This window comes from Neolamprologus multifasciatus, chromosome 13, assembly GCF_963576455.1.
Source record: "Neolamprologus multifasciatus chromosome 13, fNeoMul1.2, whole genome shotgun sequence".
NCBI classification, from domain to species: domain Eukaryota; kingdom Metazoa; phylum Chordata; class Actinopteri; order Cichliformes; family Cichlidae; genus Neolamprologus; species Neolamprologus multifasciatus.
The window spans coordinates 18,467,284-18,486,637 of NC_140451.1; the positions used below are offsets into that span (position 1 = coordinate 18,467,284).

A 19,354-nucleotide genomic window follows, 5' to 3' on the forward strand; every position below is an offset into this window, starting at 1 on the left:
GTGAATTTCATGTATGTTGTCTGTCTTTAGGTATAGGCAGTTATGATTTTACATTAAGATTAAGATTCTGTGATTTTATTTACTTTATTTTTATTTATTTATTTGTATTCTTCGGTTGAAGTCACCAAAATTAAAGGTAAAAGGGGGGATTTTAATTTAGTTACATTTCTTGATTAAATTAAAAAATTAAGCTTTAACTCGTGATACCAAATTCTGTGCTTGACATAGCAGCCTTTTCTGTAGTATAAGAAGTGCTTGGTGACATAGAAATATACAAATTGGTACACGTTTAGATAAACACATAAGATGAATGATTTTAAATGCACTTATTTATTTAGAAACTTGAAAAACAATTCTAGTGATCTAAATAAATATTTTAAAGGTTTTAAGTCAGGTCTGATGGATAAACCGACTGCTGTACATAAACTGTATGCTTTGTTTAAGGGCTTTATGCTGTGTAAAGTGAAAGAATTTGGTGTTGTTCGCAATGATTCGTTGTCCCGCCCACCTCGTCGTTCGTCAATTGGTCCCTTTGTGTGTCAGTCAAGGGAAGTCGGAAAGGTGTTGTTCTCCGTCTTTGACAGGTATGTCGCCAACCGAGGGCCGCGGCGACAGATACGGGTCGACGGTTTGCTCCGTGTGTCGTTTTCGTGGTTTAACACGATGAGGTGCTGCTTAATTTTGGATGTAACGGTGGCCTCGACGATGGACGGACAGAACTGAAGCCCGTGAAAGTAGCCTAGCAGTCTGCTAGCCAGCGGTTGAGAAAGCCATTGTTTGAGTTGTTGGCTAACATGGCAACGAAAGCTACCGTTAGCAGCGTCGGCTAGACGGGCTTCCCACCGTGTTATTGCAGCAGATACTGGTAAGCGGGTTTGATCAATACTGCGAACGTCATTCATGTTTACGCCGTATTGGGGAAAAAAAGCTGCGGGGCGTTAAAACGGCCTGTATGACCTTTGCTTGTTAATGTTAGCTTCTGGAATTGTACTAAAACCATCAATCTCCGTTGTCAGGCAGCTAGCTAACAGAGTTCATGTCTTCCTACATGGCCCGTGGCTGCTTCTGTGGGTTTGTGGTCTTTTGTATACGGTTGGATATGCCTGAAGGCGATGTGTAGATATCTTTGTCTTTAAAACTGCAACCTAACAGGTTCCTTTAGCGAATGGGTTGTTTTAGAAACTCCCTAATGTCTGAAAGAGTACACCAGAGGCCTCGTTTACCGAAATTTCTTAGACAAGACTATTCATATTCAGTTTTTATGCCATATATTTGGGCTCCACTGGTTACCAGCAGATAGACGCCTGTAGGGTCTCAAGTGAAGATGACATGTTGCGTTCAAATGGCAATCTGGTTTTAGTACGTTTTGAATCAGTTCAATCGAAACGAAAATGACAAATATACATATATTGCTGGTCTTTGTCCCTTCTCCCCCCCTTTATCTGTCTCTCTTAATAAAACACATCTCACACAGGTTCTATCTTGGATGATGCTCTTTGAGTCATGTGACCGAAGAGCTGTGCTGTCAAAGGCTGTGGTCAGTCACAGGACACCTCATACCAATAATGGGCTAATGTAACACATCTGATCTTCTTGAATTTTGGCCAGGCCCTTTTAATGATGTCCTCAATATTTTATGAGAAGGTTGCATGTGTCTCCTGATACTAATAATATCCTTTATCTTAAAATAGTTGCTAAATAATTACAAACACAACAATGCAGTTTTGCTTTTTAGGACAGTTTTTCATTGCACGTGCAGTAATGACTGATGTAAATTTGCATACTACCAGTTGTTGATCGTTAGATATACGTCCCAATCATTAAAGCAAGAAAAAAAAAATGGTACAACATGCACGTGTAGACAAAAATGACCTTGATGCTTGACTGTGGATGCTCAACCCAATAGTAAGTGCCAGTGCTTCTACTTCTAAGTTGGTGTTGATTAAATGAAGGTTTTTCCACACTTTTGTTGTACATATACAATGACAATAAAAGGCTATGCTATTCTATTTTACATTGTGATGTTAACTTGTTGTTTCTTTCCTCACAGATGTGGTCATCTTGCATGATGTGCGACAGTTGTGAGGTCACTGAGCATTCTCTCTCTCCCTCATCTGGGGGCAGCCCCACCATTTCACCACCTTCCTAAAGTCATTCTCCCACTCTGCCAAGATGACCGACAGGAAGGAGCCTCCCTTCTTCAATGACGATAGCGTGGGAGCATTTCAATATAAGCTCCCTTTCTATGACACTATGGAGCTCTTTATAGAGACACTGACAGGGACCTGTTTTGAGCTGCGCGTGTTGCCCTTTGAGGCTGTCATTTCAGTCAAAGCAAAGATCCAGAGATTGGAAGGTACGGAGCTCACTAATGTTTAGTTTGTATGTTGCAGTAGTTTGCACTTCAGGGTAGGTTTGTTATCTTACAAAACATATTATTGTACTGTTTGGGGAAAAAATGGATGCACAGATTATTGTAAAACCTTTGACATACATTTTGCCATCGTATTAGTCAGGTCTTTCTGAGGTGTGCTGCATTGCTCTGTAGAGACAGAGTTACACAATTCTGGATGCTATAATTTTCTAGTTATTTGTATTGTTGACTTAAATTACAGATTGTTTTCAAGTGTAATGAAGCTTAAAAATAAGTGGGGGGAAAAGAATCAAACTCAAGTTTACACTGCGTTTTTGCAATATTTATTACTGTATGACCTGATTAATCTTGATTGGGGTTGTACAGTTTAATTTGAAATCTGAATTATCCCCATTGGATGAAATTGGAAAAAATAAATTTGGAACGATCTGTCCTAATTTAAATCCCATGCCTCATGATCCAGCATTGGGTACTTGTTAAACTTACGGTCACTCTGACCCAGAGCATTGCTATTGTTCCAGTTGTTTGTACAAAATGAGAGCAAAAGCGATGAGCTTGCTGAGTCACATCGCCAAACTAATCTACAGTTTGTAGATAGACTTTCCTGTGACATTCAAAACCTTGTGAAAAGGTCAGTGTGTTTGCTGAATTTTCCTTATATTATCATTACCACAGCAAATCTGCTGGCTTGTCTCAAGAGAAATGGCAGAGGCACCAAAAATGGACAGAAAATCTGTTCTGTGTTAGAAAGAATTTGGCCACATGGATTGTATTAGGACATAATTGTTTGTTTCCATTTATACAAATACATAGAAATCTTTTTTTTTTACACTCCCCCCAAAAATTTAAGGTTGCTTAGTAAAGCATCAAGCTGACCTTGAGTATCTGCATTCCTCCCCGCTATTCTTCATTTGTGGTCAGAAAGCCCTCTGCGTGTGATGAGGTCTATCAGCCAGGCCTGCGTGTTTGTGAGCATATGAGCATATCACTCTGCAATGAAGAGACCACTGCTTGCTCACTAACGCTGGCTCACCTCCAGCACCGGGGCAGTGAGTTCACTGATTGTGGGCACAAAGAGCTTCCTGAGAGCTTCCTACTCATACACTACTTCTTATTCCAAGCATTACCTCTAGAGAGCCTTTGTATTCAGTAGCCTGTCAGTCTTGTACTGGAGTTTTGTTATTTTGGTCCCACTTGGAATAATGTTTCAATTTAGACACGTATCCAATAGTTTTAGATACAGCATTAGCTGACATTCTAGCTCATAAATAGTTTATTTTTATTTGCCTCCATGTTTAAGTCGTCATTGCTTCTGTGATTGCTTAGTTTTGTCTTTAGGGGGCAGACATTAATCATCTTTAGTCATGTGCAATTGCTTGTGATTGGAGCATGTCTGTCAGGTAATTGAACTTTGTCTATCAAATATGAACAGGTCCTTGTCAACTTTGGTTGTTTTCTCTCCTGCCTTCTTTCTGACTGTAAAGGTATCCCTGTTGCCCAGCAACACCTTATCTGGAACAATTTGGAGCTGGACGATGAACATTGCCTACATGACTACGGGTAAAACTGTTCTTCCTGACCCTTTGTGTCCTTCAGAGCACTGCTGTCAAGGCAAAATCACAAATACAGGGGAGCTTGTTAGAGCAGTTACAGACAGGAAGCATTTAAAAATTTTCTGTGAAAATCTAGTGTCATTTGGAGGTGCACATTAAAAGCCTTCCTGCTGTGGTGGTGACTCACTTATAATTCACTTCAGCATGCTGTAGATGAGCCAGATATGTGGCATTGGGTGAGACAAACAGCATATTTGGAGAATTTGCCCTATCCACTCTTGTCAGTTTATGAGATGCAGAACTCATCCTTCAGTGCTCTGCTGGCTGCAGATGGTGGTATTGTTATGAATGTTTGTCACTTAATTTTCCACATGAACAGCCTCTGGTGAGATCTCGTTCAGCTCCCCTATCACACTCTGCAGCATGCTTTTTAAGTTTGTGAAGCAGAGGGATAGAGTAGGCGATGAAACATCTGCTCATATGCGCCAAATGTTCCAGTGGGATTCCCGTTCCTGTACTTAAGTTCATCTGGAAAACATCCTGTTCCTTGAAGTGCTGTTTACTTTAAATCAGGGCCTCTGCTTCAGAAGTAAAGCATTTTACCCTCCAAGTACATGCATTATTTCCTTTTCTTTCATAATATTTGCACTAATATTACTGGTATGGCATTTATGTATTAATTATCATTTGATTTGTGTTTGCAGCATTGCAGAGGGCTGCACTTTGAAACTGGTCTTAGCTATGAGAGGAGGCCCAATTAACACCAGGAGAGGTAAGAAGACTGACAAACTGTAGTCAGTGTTTTTATGCTTTTGGTTTTAATCTGCTTCCTTGTTTTTATTAAATTACGTAAAGTGTCTTGTTTTTTTGCAGTTTAAACCCCCTCTCTTCTTTTGTCAGTAACCATGGAGGATCCAGTTAAAGAAGTGGCTGACCTGATGGACAGCACAAAGGAGGAAGGCTGGGAGAAAAACCTGGCTAACAAGCAGGTCACGTTTGTGGTCTATCGTGAGGGGGACCAACTAAATGTCTTCCGTGTGGTCGACAGGGGAGATGGTACCCTGACCCCCGTATCTGAATCTCTGAGGTTGTCATAGTTTGTTTTATTTTTGATTTTATATGATCTTTCCACATACTGTAAATATGCACACAATTTGGATTGTGATTAGAAATTTGTACTCTTCATGGTCACATGATCATGCATGATAATAACCACAGCAGAAATGTTTCTATTTCTTTTGAGAAAACAATTAAATGTGTCAATGTGTGAAGTATAATTATACAGACTTTGTACGATATTTAGTTTTAGCTGTCAATAGTTACAGCTGGATTTATGGGCTTTTTTTCTTGTTTTTGTGTCAATTAAATGTTGTAACACTGAATTGCTAATGTATTTTTGTTTTTGTTGTCGTTGTTTTTTGTTTTTTTTATTTCTCTTCCCTCATTGTGTTTTCCAGTGGTGGCTCTGTGTTCAATGTGTATGCCGAAGAAGATGGAGAGAGTTCTACAGCTGCACAGCAGAGCCTTGAGAACTCCATCACTATGACCAAAATGAAGCTGCTCAAAGCCAAGATGGAGGACATGAACCTCAACAAGAAGGTAGGAACCTTTGAGATCAAAGAAAATCAATGACATTTTGTCATTTGTCTGCCATATTTTATCAGGCTGAGGCATGATACCGTGTATGCGGAAGTGAATATATAAACCTTGGATCCATTATCTGTGTTTGCCTTATGCGTACAGAGCTTTCTGTATTACGATGTAATGCTCTTTCAGTATTTGCTGCTTAATATTTTGTGTTGTAATGTTTTGATCTTTTTTTAATCAGGAAAGGAATAAAATCAAATTACATCTAATAGTCTAGTCACTTTTGATTAGTTCTGATTATTTTAAAGAGTGATAATGATATTTTTGCATGAAGCCAATATGAAGCACCAAACACTAATTTCCCTTCGTTAGTAAGAGGGTAGAGCTGTGTTAGATTCAGCTGTGCTGGCCCTACATTTTCTTTAGCACTCATCAATTTTACGCAATAATCTTAAATCTAGTCAGTGGTATGATGGGGTTTTTTTTCAACATGGGTAAATATACACTTAAGATAATCATCTGATATAACTCCGTCTATTCATTTCTGTCCATGTCTCTGTCCTGTAGAAGTCTGCAAAGGTAAAACCACGGGCCCCTGTCAGCCCTCATCCCTGTGGCAGCTCTTTTGGACCTTCCAACACTCGACACCATCATCGCCTCTTGCGCTCACTCACTCAGATCAACCAGCCTTGGCAGTCAAATGCCCCTCTACCTCCAATTGTAGACCATGAATCCGTAGACCCCTCTCTGGCCTCTCCTGCTGCAACCTCCGCTCATCTGCCCATCCCTAGACGACCCCCTCCCTCTTTCTCCTCCCCGTCTTGTTATATGCTTCAGGAGGAGGAGCCATGGGAGACATGCCCACCTTTTGCCAAGATCCGCCCACCTCCTAAAGTGTCCCGGTTGGACATTGGCAGCACTAGGTTGATGAGGGACTGCGTATACCCTCAGCTCCCTCCATTGTGTACCAGGGGGCCACCTGATGCCACATTTGACCCAGTTGAACCTGTAGGGGAATCATTTGGGCTGGGTGTATTGGACGAAACTGTTGGGCTTGTAGCACCAACTCAACCTGGATCTCCATTTGGTGACTTGTCAGATCCTCTGAGTCTGGATGTGTCCACCCAGCCAGAGGGAGGTTGTCAGACCCGCGAGGTTGAGGCTCAGCACCAACTGCCACATTCCCCCTCCCCCGTTAGTCCCTGGACACGTGGGACAAATGAAACTCTCACCAGCAGAGCTGATGGGACACAGCTTAGCACATCCTTTCATATCAGCCCTCCCTCAGCATTACCTGCCTCCGCCTCACTGTCACCTTCAGCTAGACTGTTGTCTCAGCCTTTTGAGTCCACACTTTCCTGTTTACAGCCTAATCTTCAAGCACAATCCTCAGCAAAACAAGGCAGCACATCTCCTCACTCTTCAACCACCTTGTCAACTCATCCACCACGCATTTGTGGTGTTAAAGTAGAGTCACCTGGCAAAAGGCTAGAGCTCATCTCTAAGAGGGAAGCAAGAAACATCACTAAGGTGGCAAACCAAGCGTATAAGGAGCCAGTGGGGTCTCTCAATAGCTCGGAGCTCTTGGCTTCTCTTTCCACAAGGGCTCTAGACATCAGCGGCGGCAGCAGCAGGGACCGTTTTGGAGAGAGTCTGGGACTTGCACTGGCTTTGTCTCCTGCAACTGCCTCAGGACAGGGCAGCCGTGGCGCCAGGTTGCCATCCATCCCTGCTGACAGACTTATGCAGGATGATCACATAAGGCAAATGTCACCATTACCCCCAGCATCAGCTTCTTACATGGTGAGTACAGATAAGTGTCAGCATTAGCTGCTAAGATTGAATTTGTGGAATTGAGTTACCCTAAAAAGTTTTTTGTTGGTTTGGGGTTTTTTTTAGTATTTGTGTGGTCAGCCAGTGTTGAAGTCATTCAAAACAATTTTTTAGAAAATCACTTTTAAAAAAAAAAAAAAAAAGTTGAAGGCTGCAGTTGTTTTAGTTTTACACTCTTAAAAAAACATTTAATATTTCTGCTCTTTCCTCAGACCACCAGCACTCTTGCATCAGCTGGAGGAGTCATGACTTCATTTGGGACTGTAGGTAAGGGACGCGCAAACGACATTAGCGTTTATAAAGTACTAGCTTAAGAAATTTTAGCATTGTTGTGGTTTGAATGGACATCTGAGTTGTGAATTTTGAAGCAAAGTGCAACATCATTTGCTATGCTCTGGTGGTATAGATTGTAAATGAACAGTTGTGAGTTAACATGGTGTCCTTTTATAGGCGCAGTCACATACAGTGTAGCTGAGTAGAAGACCTTAGTGTGTACTGTCAGCGCTACAAGAATTTTAATTCTCCAAGCAAAATGCTGACTTATTTGTAAGTTGCTACTTTGGTCTGTTAAAAAAAAAATAATTAATACATGCTGACCAATACACTGAATAATGAGGGCATGATTATCACAGGTGGGGGATTGAACCAAGGAATAATTGAAGCATAGAAAAGACACCTAATGAGGAACCAGTATTGTGCCTACTTACAGCTGACAATTTTGCAAAAAAGCAAATTTAATTTGTATCTTTGGACACTTTATTACTAGCAGCATAGGCATAGTTTGGGCCTAAATGGTGGGGATCTTGTCATAATTGATGGAATTAGGAACACAGAGTACTGTCAGATTCTGATCCACCATGCAGTACCATCTGGAAAGCAGAGCTTTGAATGTACTTCAAGAAGCCTGGAGTCCTGATGACTATGTAAATAAATTACAAGAAAGCTTTCTTAAGAGAGTTCAGGCTGTGTTAGAACTGGACAATCTGTTTTTGCCTGAAATACTATATGTCTGCTGTGTCTCTTTTCCATTTTCCTAGCTAAAGAAATGAGGGGCAGCTCAAGACTTTTGTACAGTACTGTGTACAAAATTGTGTGTGTGTTTCTACCAGGGATAGGGTAGGGTTTTTGTATCTTTTTGGGGTTTGACCCTTCCATGTTGATGTCTTCAATCAGGATCTGAAAAAGTAGGGATAGTTTGTGTATATTATCACCTAAAGTGTTGCCTCAAAGTTATCAAGTGCTTCCTTCATGGTATCTTTAAAAGCAAATCTATCTTCCACTTCACTGTAAAAAGAGGAGTCCTGTACCATCTACCTCAGTACTAATGGAGGATATTCTCACATTATAAACAGTATAGTACTCGGCATTCAGCTCAGGGGTTCTCTTGTTTTCTTACCAAAGTTCTTTACATCATTCAGGGATCAGTTGTTTATGCTTAAACTGAGAAATCAAATTTATTTATTTATTTATTACATTTTGTGTTTGTTTCGAAAAAAAGATGTAATTATTGAAAAGCTTTTTTATTTTATAGTGTTAATTTCGTTTTTTTGTTGTTTTTTTGTCATTTTAGCTTTGACAGGACATAGCAGAGAGTAGGCAGGAAAGCGGAGACAGAGTGGGCTGAATGACAGGCTGGAATTGGTTTAAGCAATACTCGAGCTCAAGCCCCTGCAGCAAGGTCTCTAGATTTTGTTATATGCAGTTGGTCAGTCAAGGTAACTATAGAGGTGCACTTTAGGTTGTGTGTGTCCTGAACTGCTTTCCAGAGTCTTCCTTAGAACAAGGCTGGTAAAGTTATGGCAACACTTTCTCTTATGATGCTATTATTTCCCAGTAATAAATTAAGTTTTTAATTTGTTACTCCTTAGCTAAATGAGTGAACCAATGAGTGCATGAGGCTTTTACTGTCTGTCCCTCCCTACACAATTCACAAGAATCACTCTGCTTCCTTTAATATTGGTCAGAATTTAATCAAACTTGAACACAAAGATCAGCTAATGGGACAGTTTTGCTTGAGCACCCGAGTTATGCTCAAGGTCACATTTGTTGTTCCTGCAATTTTAATTGTCGTTAATTTCTATACTTCACATATTACGGTAACCTATAAATTGGATCGTAATCTACTAATGATTGTGAGCTAGATAAGCTACTGAACATCACTGATCTGGTTGTAGAGCCTCAACTGTCCAATTATAAATAATTATATAGAAAATACATAGGGCCTGTGTATTTAAACTCATTTCACCTTGCATGCGCTTCTGATTTATGAAGGTATCAGATAAACCAACTTCCACAAACCTCTTACGGTGCTCCATTAAATCACTGGAACCTTTATTCTGACACCAGGGACTGATCTATGGCAGAACATCAGAAATGCTAGTCTCCCTCTGCTGTGTACACACAAATTTACATATCAGCTCGCCTGAATTAAGTGAGCACTATAAAGATTAGAAAAATTAATTGGGAACACACTTAATTAAATGTAAACAATATGAAGTTCGGCTTACTACAAAAACCCAATGTGGATAATGCGAGTGACACTGGCTGTAGCTGAACACTGTCTGGTAGCAGACACATGATGGCATACAGAAGAAAGCGTACAAAACAAATAAAAATCCAATCCCATACCCCAACCTGCTTGACGGCAAGCTTGCTGTACTTTGATCACAGAGCCGTCAGTTTTATCTGTATGTCCCCACATCCCCTTTGGCTCACAGAGCTGAATGCTTCCACAGACAGGATTATCACGGGTACACGCTGACAAAATAGTGTTTCCTGACTAAAGAAATGAATCATGTATTTTATGCTCGGTTTCTTCATAGAAAGATATTTGATGCAAAAACGCAGGCTGTTTGCTTTTTTTGTTTGTTTGTTTTTATTGCCTAAAACTAAAATTACAACAACACATCTGGTTTCCCTGATTAACAATTTTTACAATGCAAACTTTATTAAAACCAACCTTAAAATAACTGTGAAGACGTGCTTAGAAACTCTTGTTAAAATAACACCATTGTGATTTTTGTTTTTACCGGTTGACATTGCTGAAATAATACACGATATGAAAATAACTCTATGCACTCAGTTAAATGGCAGGAAAAGGGTCAGAGAAAAGCCCGATGGCTGAGCTTCTGAGACTGAAAAACATTTTTGGTCACCCTCCAGTTTGTGATGTCACAACAGGTGTTTTGCCTTTTGACAGCTGGTGAAAACAGCTGCTTGATGTGCCTGATGCAGTTTAGTGAGAAGTACAACATTCCCCAGAGCATTAAATGATGAGAAGTGCTCTTTTCCTCTTTTTTTGTGACTCCTGTGTTGATCTAGCATTTTTATTCCTCTGTGACTGCTGCGATGGATCTAACCTGAGCAAATTTGAGGTATAGGGAAGGTTAAAAGGGTCTAAATTACAGGGAAGTGATTTGTCAAAAAGTGAATAATGTGCCTAAGATATTCAGTTGCGCTTTGTACACACATTTTAAAACAAAAAAGCTGGGAAACATACCATCATGATGTGCCCTGTTGTTTGATTTTTGTGATACCTGTACATTAAATTGAAATCCATATTGGAATAATCTTTGTATGCACTTGTTTCTTAGTACAGGGGTATATTATATTCCCTTTTAAAAGATAGTGATTTGTAAGCATCAAAGAGAACCTCAGTTCCTTAGTGCTGTTGCTGGATGATGGGAGATATGAGCATGAAACATCTAAGACCTAGATTGACAGCAAGGAGGATTAGAAATTTCCTCTGCAAATAATAATTAACCACAAGCGCAGATAAGCTACCGGTTTTGAGGGTTCAGCTGGATGGAAGATGTGAACGGCTTTTAGGGTTAATGATCTGTCTGTGTTAGCCTGATGAGATCAATGTAAGAAGACTGACTCTTGCTTTTTGTTGTTGTTGTTTTTTGTTAAACATACATGATTACAGGTGCATAACGGCTCTGTAGTTTAGTGGTTAATACATTTGCTTGGCAAGCAAAAGGTTGGTAGTTTGATTCTAGTGGGAGACACAAATTCTCTTTTTGGAGTTGCCAAATCAAATGTGGAGTTACCCACTGTGACAAGCAAACAGCCAAATGTAGCTTTATGAATATGGGTCCATGCGCTTTTGGCTTGCACTGTTTTGTCTGATCAGCCGTTCGTCTTTGGCAACTGTCTTATAAATAAATAGTCTTTCCTCTTCTTTCAGGCACTCCAACATACCACCTACCTCCAGTCAAAGCTCCCACAGGCACTAAGAAGAAGAGCTCAAAGCACTGCTTCCTCTGTGGCAAGAAGACTGGCCTGGCCACCAGCTATGAGTGCAGGTACAAGTACCAGCCGCATTTCCAGCTGCGCTCACCCCACACAGTTGCTGTCTGCCTCTAAATCACATCTCACCCCCGGTTTTGTCAGTCTCGTCCTTGAAGCGAGCCTTTTAGTACAAAGCGGTCTTTTCGTTGTTCGTCGTTTTGTCCTACTGCCATATCCCCAATGATAACACATCTCTGTGCGCTGCTTTTTCTGTCACAAGTTATTAGCTTTATCAAAGTTTCTCCTCACCACATTAATATGGATTACTTGTCCCTCTCGGGCCTTGTCCAGGGCTACACACTGAATCTGATGCAACACTGCGTAATCTCTTAACATTTAATACTTGAAGTGGTTATGTTCCCAACTACCGCTTTAGTCAAACTGTAAGCCTTTGTGATTAAACAAGTAATGCAATTTACTCTATTAGTGCTAATAAATTAATCAAATTGGAGGGCAGAAGAGGTGTAACCACACTTAAGAAATTGTTTAGTAAGGAAAGAAAAACTAGACTTTGCATTTACACATTTATGCAGCAAACAGCTTGCTGAAGGGGGATTTTGTTATTTGTTTTTTAATTTACTGACTATCAAGTCTCAAGAGGAATGTACTATAAAAATATATATTTTGCATACAAACTTGAATGTTTATTTAAATCTTACAGGTGCGGTCAGAACTTCTGTGCAGTTCACCGCTACGCAGAGACACATGACTGCACTTATGATTACAAGGGTGCCGGACGGCGCTTTCTGCAAGAGACCAACCCCCTTATCAGTGCTCCCAAGCTGCCTAAGATCTAAACTTGCAACCTTGTCTCAGACGTGGGGATGAGGAGTGAAGACGTTTAAAACTTGCAGGATGGAAGCGATTCTGCAAATGAATTTGTAAAGGAAAGAATGAACTTTTACACCACTGTGTGCTCTTTTTAATCAGCCAAGTTTGCTAAAATTTAAATAAAATATTCTGTAAAGCCAAGTGTGAACAAACCAGTGGACTGAAACGGCACAGAATTATCACCTCTTGATAATGTGAAAGTGTATTCCCCCCCCCCCCTTTTTTTTATCTTTTGCCTTTTTTTTCATTGCATTAAAAAAAAATCTGTGCATGTACGTAGGTAGTTTTTGCTAAATATATCTGCTGCACGTTCAGACATACCTATTTTAGGCTTTTGTTGGGTTTTTTTGTTGTTTGTTTTTAATCGGGGCGACTTCATTTGACAAGTCTTTGAGAGATGCACTTTAGAACTATGATATTTATATATTTGACTTTCCTTGTGAGGGAAAGGTGGCGTACGTTTCTGTGTTTGTCTTACTGTTAGTTGTCCTCTTCAATATTACTTTTTTTGTATTCTGCACATTTAAATATCTTTCTTACATGGGCACATACATACCGGCATCACTAATGAAATCTTCCTAAAAAGAGAACCGTACACCCACCTAATGATAAAATACTTAATATTTATTAATGATTTATTTAAATTACAGGTTGGTTTTTAAAAATAGGGTTAAGTATGCAGTGTGTGTAGGTGTGGATGTCAGTAATCTGTTTGCCTATTGAGTAAACTGTATTAGGAGTGGGTGTTGGTTATGGTATTTGTGTCTACAGTGAGGTGATTGCCATTTAAAAAAAAATAAATAAAAAAAATCTTTTGTAAGTCTTTTTTATTGCTCAGCTGTTTCAAAAACTTTAAATGCTCGTAAAGTATCTACAGGGGTTTGATCTAATAAAGTTTCTTTCCAGAAAGTTTCTTTCTGTGCATCATTTTTGTTTGGCTGAAATCCAACAGCTGGTCTAAAATTATCATTCTGATAGAAGACTTTGTTTTCTTGAGGGAAATGCTTATTTCACCCTCTTACCGGAGCTCCTCTTGTCATTTCCACGCAGTGCCTTCAAGCTTCACTGTTTCGGTTCCTCAAGACTTGCAGACTGAATATTTGACCTTTCTCTCCCAGTAATAGTCCTCATCACGGTGCTGTGAAGTATGAGGGGAAAGGGTTTCTGTTTCTTGTCATTAAATAACCCCTCCTGCCGAGTCAGACCCTCAGCTAGCTCCTTACTGACAAGTTGAACATTTTTAAACCTCAGTAAATGTATAAGCTTGCCTTCATGAGCTAAGTTACCGGTTCATGGCAAGCTTGAACCTTGGTGGTTCCTGGGTTGTTCCTGAATATCTAGAAATCATCAAAAGCCCAGAATTAGCATGACATCCATGCCCATGATGAGTACATGTAAACTTTGAGAGACAAACATGTCCTTTTGTTGCTACACAGTTTTTATTTTCATCACATGCTTGAAGCTTTCTGATCGGGTTGAGACATTAAAGCAAATTGCTTAAAAGCCTTCTGATCACATATTTAAATGTCCACCCAAAACAATGCTCAGAGAGAGCTGTAGTTTTACACGCACACATCTGAAACACAGGTTAATCCTGTGGAGTGGGGCTAGTTCAGCAGTCAGTAAATATGAGAACACTCTTGTTGCTCAGAACAGAAATATGTTGTCTTTGTTTGCTTGTGATTCACTCTGATGAAATGAATGAAAAGTGGGGGGCTCTATTTATTATTCACTTTACTCCCACTTTGGGTGCTGTTCCTGTGAAGCAAACAAACCCTGTCCTGAATCACGTCTCGCTGTTTTCATCCCCACTTTCCTCCTTCGTGTTGCCTGGCTTTGATCTGCTATAATTGGGCTGTGCAGCATATACTGCTTATTCTCTCTTGGCAGATAAATGCACCTAAACCTGGAGATGGGCAGGTACTTTAAAAAAGTAAAAAGGATGAAGTTTATAACCTAATAATGCATCAGGCTGATTTCATTTCAAACTCATCAGTGCAGCAACAGGAGGCCGTAGATTGGTGAAAGTGGTGAAAGTAATACATGAAAATGTAGTTTTTAGAACATTAAACGGAAATTAGCAAGCTACTGGCTGAGTAGTCAGAGGTGGATTCAAGTGGTGGTGATGGCTGCCGTAGGCTAAAGCCTGGATACTGCGTGTGCCGTCTCATCAATGCCTTTCATCGCTTCTCCAATTCTCTGATTTATGACCAAATATGTGCAAAGCTCATTACAGTCTTATGAACCTTAGCTGTAGTCAGGTGGGAAGTACAGTGAGTATGGTGTGTGTGTGTGTGTGTGTGTGTGTGTGTGTGTGTGTGTGTGTGTGTGTGTACACATAATAGAATCAGCGTGTCAATTGCAAACATGTTGTGGTTTTTTTCCTTTTCATTATTTTGGTATACACAAAGTTTTATCAGTTGATGACTATATAAAAACCCTACTCTGTAAAATTGCTGGTAGTGTCCTGACCTGAAATAGTGGCTGACTTTCATAGCCTGTTGTGCTGTAGCATGCAGATAAACAGAAAACAAACTGTCCTCAGCTGGTTTCAGAACCAGCTGAGGACAGTTTGTTTCCTTGGGAAACTTCCCAAGGTAAGGAAGTTTCCCAGAAACCTTTAGAAAGCAGCCAACACACTTTTAAACAGCCACTGACCTAAAGGTACAAGCTTACAAAATGAACTTTACATAACTCACTTAGATTTAAGGCACATTATTTTTGGCTTAGTTTTGGAGACAATACATTTTTTAGGAGAGCCTGCAACACAAACTGTGTTGCTGAGCATGAAAGATGTGGATTTTTTTTGTGGATTATGAAAGTGCAACACTAAGTCAGTGCAGTAGTTTTTCCAATAGGGGATTCTTTTCATTCCCACATGATAGAGCACCTTTCGGGACATATAGAGGTTTTGTCTGAGTATTTGATTCGGTTTCCTTCAGCTGCTTCTTTGCAGTGTATCACATAAACACACCCAGCAAATGCTTATTTTCTACTGTTCTGTTTTGGGATTGCTCAGCTTGCTGTTTGCAACTCTGCCAAGTGCTGCAAGTCTATATTTTCCACCGAGTGAAAAACAATGTTTTTTCTTTCTCTTTTTCCAAACATGCTTTTAGAAGAAGAAATCATTCTCACCGAGAGTAAAAGCAATGATATGCATTACTAAAATGCTGGTTTGGCAGACTCTTTTCATAGGAAAGGGCTCCTTCAGAATCCAAAATCTTAGGTTACTAATTGTCCATTTAAAAACAGTCCATTAAGACAATCAAAGTGCACAATGTACCTGAAAATGTGTGTGTGCTTTTTGTCATTAGAACTCTTAAATGCTGTATTCAGCCATGCTTTGGGTTCTGTTGGCTACAAAAATTTGAAAAGAATAAAGAACTGCTCTTAGCTTGTGCCGGCACAATGAGGAACACCGATCACATGTTGAAACCAACAAACGGAAAAGTGCGTAGAGTACAAAGGCTTGTTTCAACACAAACTAGCATGATCGTTTTCCACCAAGTGTTCAGAATATACACATGACTCAACACTGCTGAGTCATGTACTCGCACACTGGGGCGATCAAGCTCTGCTAGTCTGACGGGTTTCATGTGCAGGTAAGAGAGCTCGAAAGACACTCGCCAAGGAAATCTTAACACTGAAACCACACGGCTGTCTTTTACACCAACTCCCAGTTTTGGTCCCACCTACTGACAGAACCACTGACCTCCTGGGAAGAATTAATCCTACATTGTTCTACCCGGGTACCAACTCCACCTTTTCTCTGTCCTCCTCTGCCCTTTTTCTTCCCCTCTCTATTTCTTTCTGCTTACATTCTGCTTATCTTTAACTCAGTGAGACTTGTTATGTTAACCCCCTGCTCTTACACCATCCGTTCCTTCCACTTAAGCACACACACACCCTGTTCTAATCTCTTTCGAGAGAAATTCTAGCTGCTTCCTAAAAAGACTGTTAGGGCTGGGTATACAATTCTCTGTCTGGCTCTGTTCTCCCTTTTGTTAAAGAGCTATGTTTTCATCCTGTAAATGTGTTTCTTTCTTTTTTGTATCAACAGGACAGCTGTGCTTCACTCGCCTGCTTCTCTGCCCACTTAATACAAAAGCCATGGCCCAATCCTCCCTACCACACTGCAAGACGGCCTGTATCTCTCTGACGCAGAGACACACGCATGACGGTTTGGCAGACTCGTTTCTGAGGTGCCCACTTTGTCCAGACAGAGCACAGAAGCGCTGTTGTCCCACCCCAAGGACAGAGCGGCGGACTTCGCATCAGTAATAAGGCTGAACACAATGAAAGGCTTCACAGAGATAGAGCTCAGGCTTTGAGTCAACAGAGGATACGTTCCCTTCTTTAACAACTGAGTCTCTCCCAACATACTGCACTGCGAGTGAGGGGCTCTCTTGGCGTGGAGTTACAGCACAAGCAGGGATTTACTTGAGCTGGAAGTGTCACGATACACAACCAGACATTTATTATCTGAAAACGTCTTTACTTGAGTATATTAGAACAATGTGACAAACTTGAGCACTTTTAATTAAAAAGTTGTAGTCATCACTTTATGTGATGTCATTTAAAATAAGAAATGTCTAATCGTTTCTTTCTGATGGAGTGTTAAGTAAGATGTGTGTAGTTTGGTGTAGCTACAGATGGGGGGAAACAGGGAGACTAACTCTGTCTAAAGCGAGCAAAATCCACCTACCAGCACATCTGTAATTAACATGTGGCATGTTGCCTGGTAAATTGGTACAAATATGTGTCCTTGACTGCCCCTTTCTTAGTCACGATATGTAATTTCCCAGAGTTGGTTGCATGAGTCAAGAATATATTACAGATCTTCATGATGACTCCAATAAAATGGATGTATTTTTTTAACCTCATTGTTTTGTACGAGGCAAACAGGAACGATAAAAGCTGATGGTGCTTCAACTTCTATGATAATGCAACTTAAATTTAGTTTTTGGCCACTTGAGAGAACACGCTGTTGTGGTCATGTGTGCATCAGCTGATGAACCACAGACTCCAGAAGGAAATTATTATTTTTTTGGCTCCTTGGCTGTTGAGCCTTTGTTAGACTTTTTCATGACCCTGTGATGTTCCAAGCACCATTCTTGAGCCACTTCTACCTTTGGTGCCCTTTGACAACCAATTTTTACAGAGCATCTGTCACGCACTGATAAATTTCTCGGAAGCCCCTCCCAAAGCCACTCAATTCAGTGGTTCAAACTTTAGACACAGCAGTGCTGGTACCGCCCTTTCGACACTGGCAGGGTAGCTTTTGTAGTGAAAATGCATAGAAATGCAGAGGTATACTTTTCACCTGGTACTTTCTGTCTGCTTGCCCATCATTTTATGGGCTGCTGCAGATTTTCTTTAAAACTGCTGCTCGACACTAAAGCAAAACGTTAAAGGCCATAATTTGAATATTTGTGGGCTTCTCACTGTGAGTAACACCCTTAAAATTACACAGGGAACCATTTGTCGCATAAAATACTGATTATGGCACCTTTTAATTAGCACTTATTGTTATTCACTATCACTATAATTACTACGGTGGGGTCATTTTCCACCTCACTGCCATCACGATCATCAAAAGCTATCATCGTCACCTTCATCACCACATCATCATCATCATCGCCATCCTCCTCTCCTCGGCAGTGCACAGCCCTCAGTCAGTTCGCCCGCGTGCGCCGCCTGTCCTTTAAATTAATTATTTCTTGCATTTTGTTTCCACTCCATCTTAACGCGGAAGTCGGTGACGCACCACTACAAACAGCTGCTCAGCGGGGGCAATGAAATAAACAACGCGTCGACATTCGGTGAGTGTTTTCTTCTCGTGTGTCTTTACGACGTTCAACGAGCAACGTTCGCTGCGATGCAGTTATGTGTACGTCCACGCTGAGGAGGCTCCAACGTGTCCGCTGCGCCTCTCGCTTTATTAAATCCGACCTGAGGCGGCTGGAGGGGGTCGCTCGGACGTGCCTCTGAACTATGCTGGGATGATAGCGTGAGAATTTGCTGCTTTTTCTTGTTTTCCCCTTTTCTTTTGTTTTTTAAAATTTTTATATTGACTGCTTTTGAAGCCGACACTCTGTTCCTCACGACGGTCACTCGTACCCTGCTGTGATTAAGGTATGAAAATCCAGTTTAATGTGAGCGAGTGCGCTCTGCAGCAAAAAGAGGGTGAGAGAGAGAGAAAGGGGAAACAGCAGCAGAGTGTTTGTGTCAGCTCAGATGTCTGTTATTAATTATTGTCTCGTTGTTTTGTGCATTCAGCGTGTGTGTGTCCATGTAGATGTGTGCGTGTGACTCGATGTAGGAAGACGTAATGTTGCCCGAGCAAGCCTTTTGTTAGTTTTCCCAGATCCCTCAACGCGCTCCCACAATTCCACAATATACTGCTGGAATGCGATGAGACTCGATGATGAAGAAAGAATTTATTGGTGTTCGATACCGCTAAAAACCCATCTTAGGGTTTTGCTGTCAGTGCTGTGCCTTCTGGATTACTCAGAAAGCAGCGGACTCCTGTCCTGACTTTACCGGATCAATGCTGATTTGGATGTTAATGTTCAAAAATCGGCGTGGTGTGATCTTAGCAGCTCGCTGTGGCTCGGAGAGCATCTCGTATTCTCTGTAGGTCCGACGAGGCGCACTGCCCAGCCGGGTGTCGCCTTATTATGAACCATAATAAAGCCAGCAGCAGCGCCCTGCATCGCTGCGCGCTTTTCAGATCAGTGTCACCAGTGATTCTGGTTTCTTGCCTTCAGCTTGACGTCAACAACAATACATCTGCGCAGTAACGTGGAAAATATGAATTGAACTTTATTTATTTATTTCTTAAATGGTAAGACTTTAATGTTGACATCAAACCCACTGATCA

The 19,354-nt window shown here is 40.7% G+C and overlaps 2 protein-coding genes across 10 annotated transcripts in view; both read left to right on the plus strand.

Annotated features, from left to right (window-relative positions):
• Positions 1 to 590: 590 nt before the first annotated feature.
• zfand4 (zinc finger, AN1-type domain 4) lies at positions 591 to 13,380 on the plus strand. 6 transcript variants are annotated; one of them, XR_014877642.1, is made up of 11 exons: positions 591 to 865; positions 2,051 to 2,356; positions 3,859 to 3,934; positions 4,632 to 4,699; positions 4,828 to 5,014; positions 5,385 to 5,526; positions 6,082 to 7,317; positions 7,560 to 7,614; positions 7,798 to 7,893; positions 8,918 to 9,062; positions 11,537 to 11,651. XR_014877642.1 is itself a non-coding variant. In XM_085183087.1 (10 exons), the coding sequence occupies exons 2-10, from the start codon at positions 2,173 to 2,175 to the stop codon at positions 12,435 to 12,437; spliced, it is 2,202 nt and encodes a 733-aa protein (XP_085039213.1). In that variant the 5' UTR covers positions 591 to 865; positions 2,051 to 2,172; the 3' UTR covers positions 12,438 to 13,380. The 6 variants fall into 6 exon arrangements, 2 of the variants coding, with proteins under 2 accessions (XP_085039213.1, XP_085039214.1); XR_014877643.1 differs by lacking the exon at positions 8,918 to 9,062; XR_014877644.1 differs by lacking the exon at positions 7,798 to 7,893.
• Positions 13,381 to 17,949: 4,569 nt separating this feature from the next.
• The window catches only part of marchf8 (membrane-associated ring finger (C3HC4) 8), a 95,611-nt gene continuing 94,206 nt past the window's right edge, over positions 17,950 to 19,354 (plus strand). Inside the window, exon 1 of one of the 4 annotated variants that reach the window (XM_085183092.1) lies at positions 17,950 to 18,606. The gene's annotated coding sequence lies outside the window, so the exon portion shown is untranslated. The remainder of the gene's footprint in view (positions 18,607 to 19,354) is intronic. The other 3 variants (XM_085183091.1, XM_085183093.1, XM_085183095.1) reach the window with 3 other exon arrangements.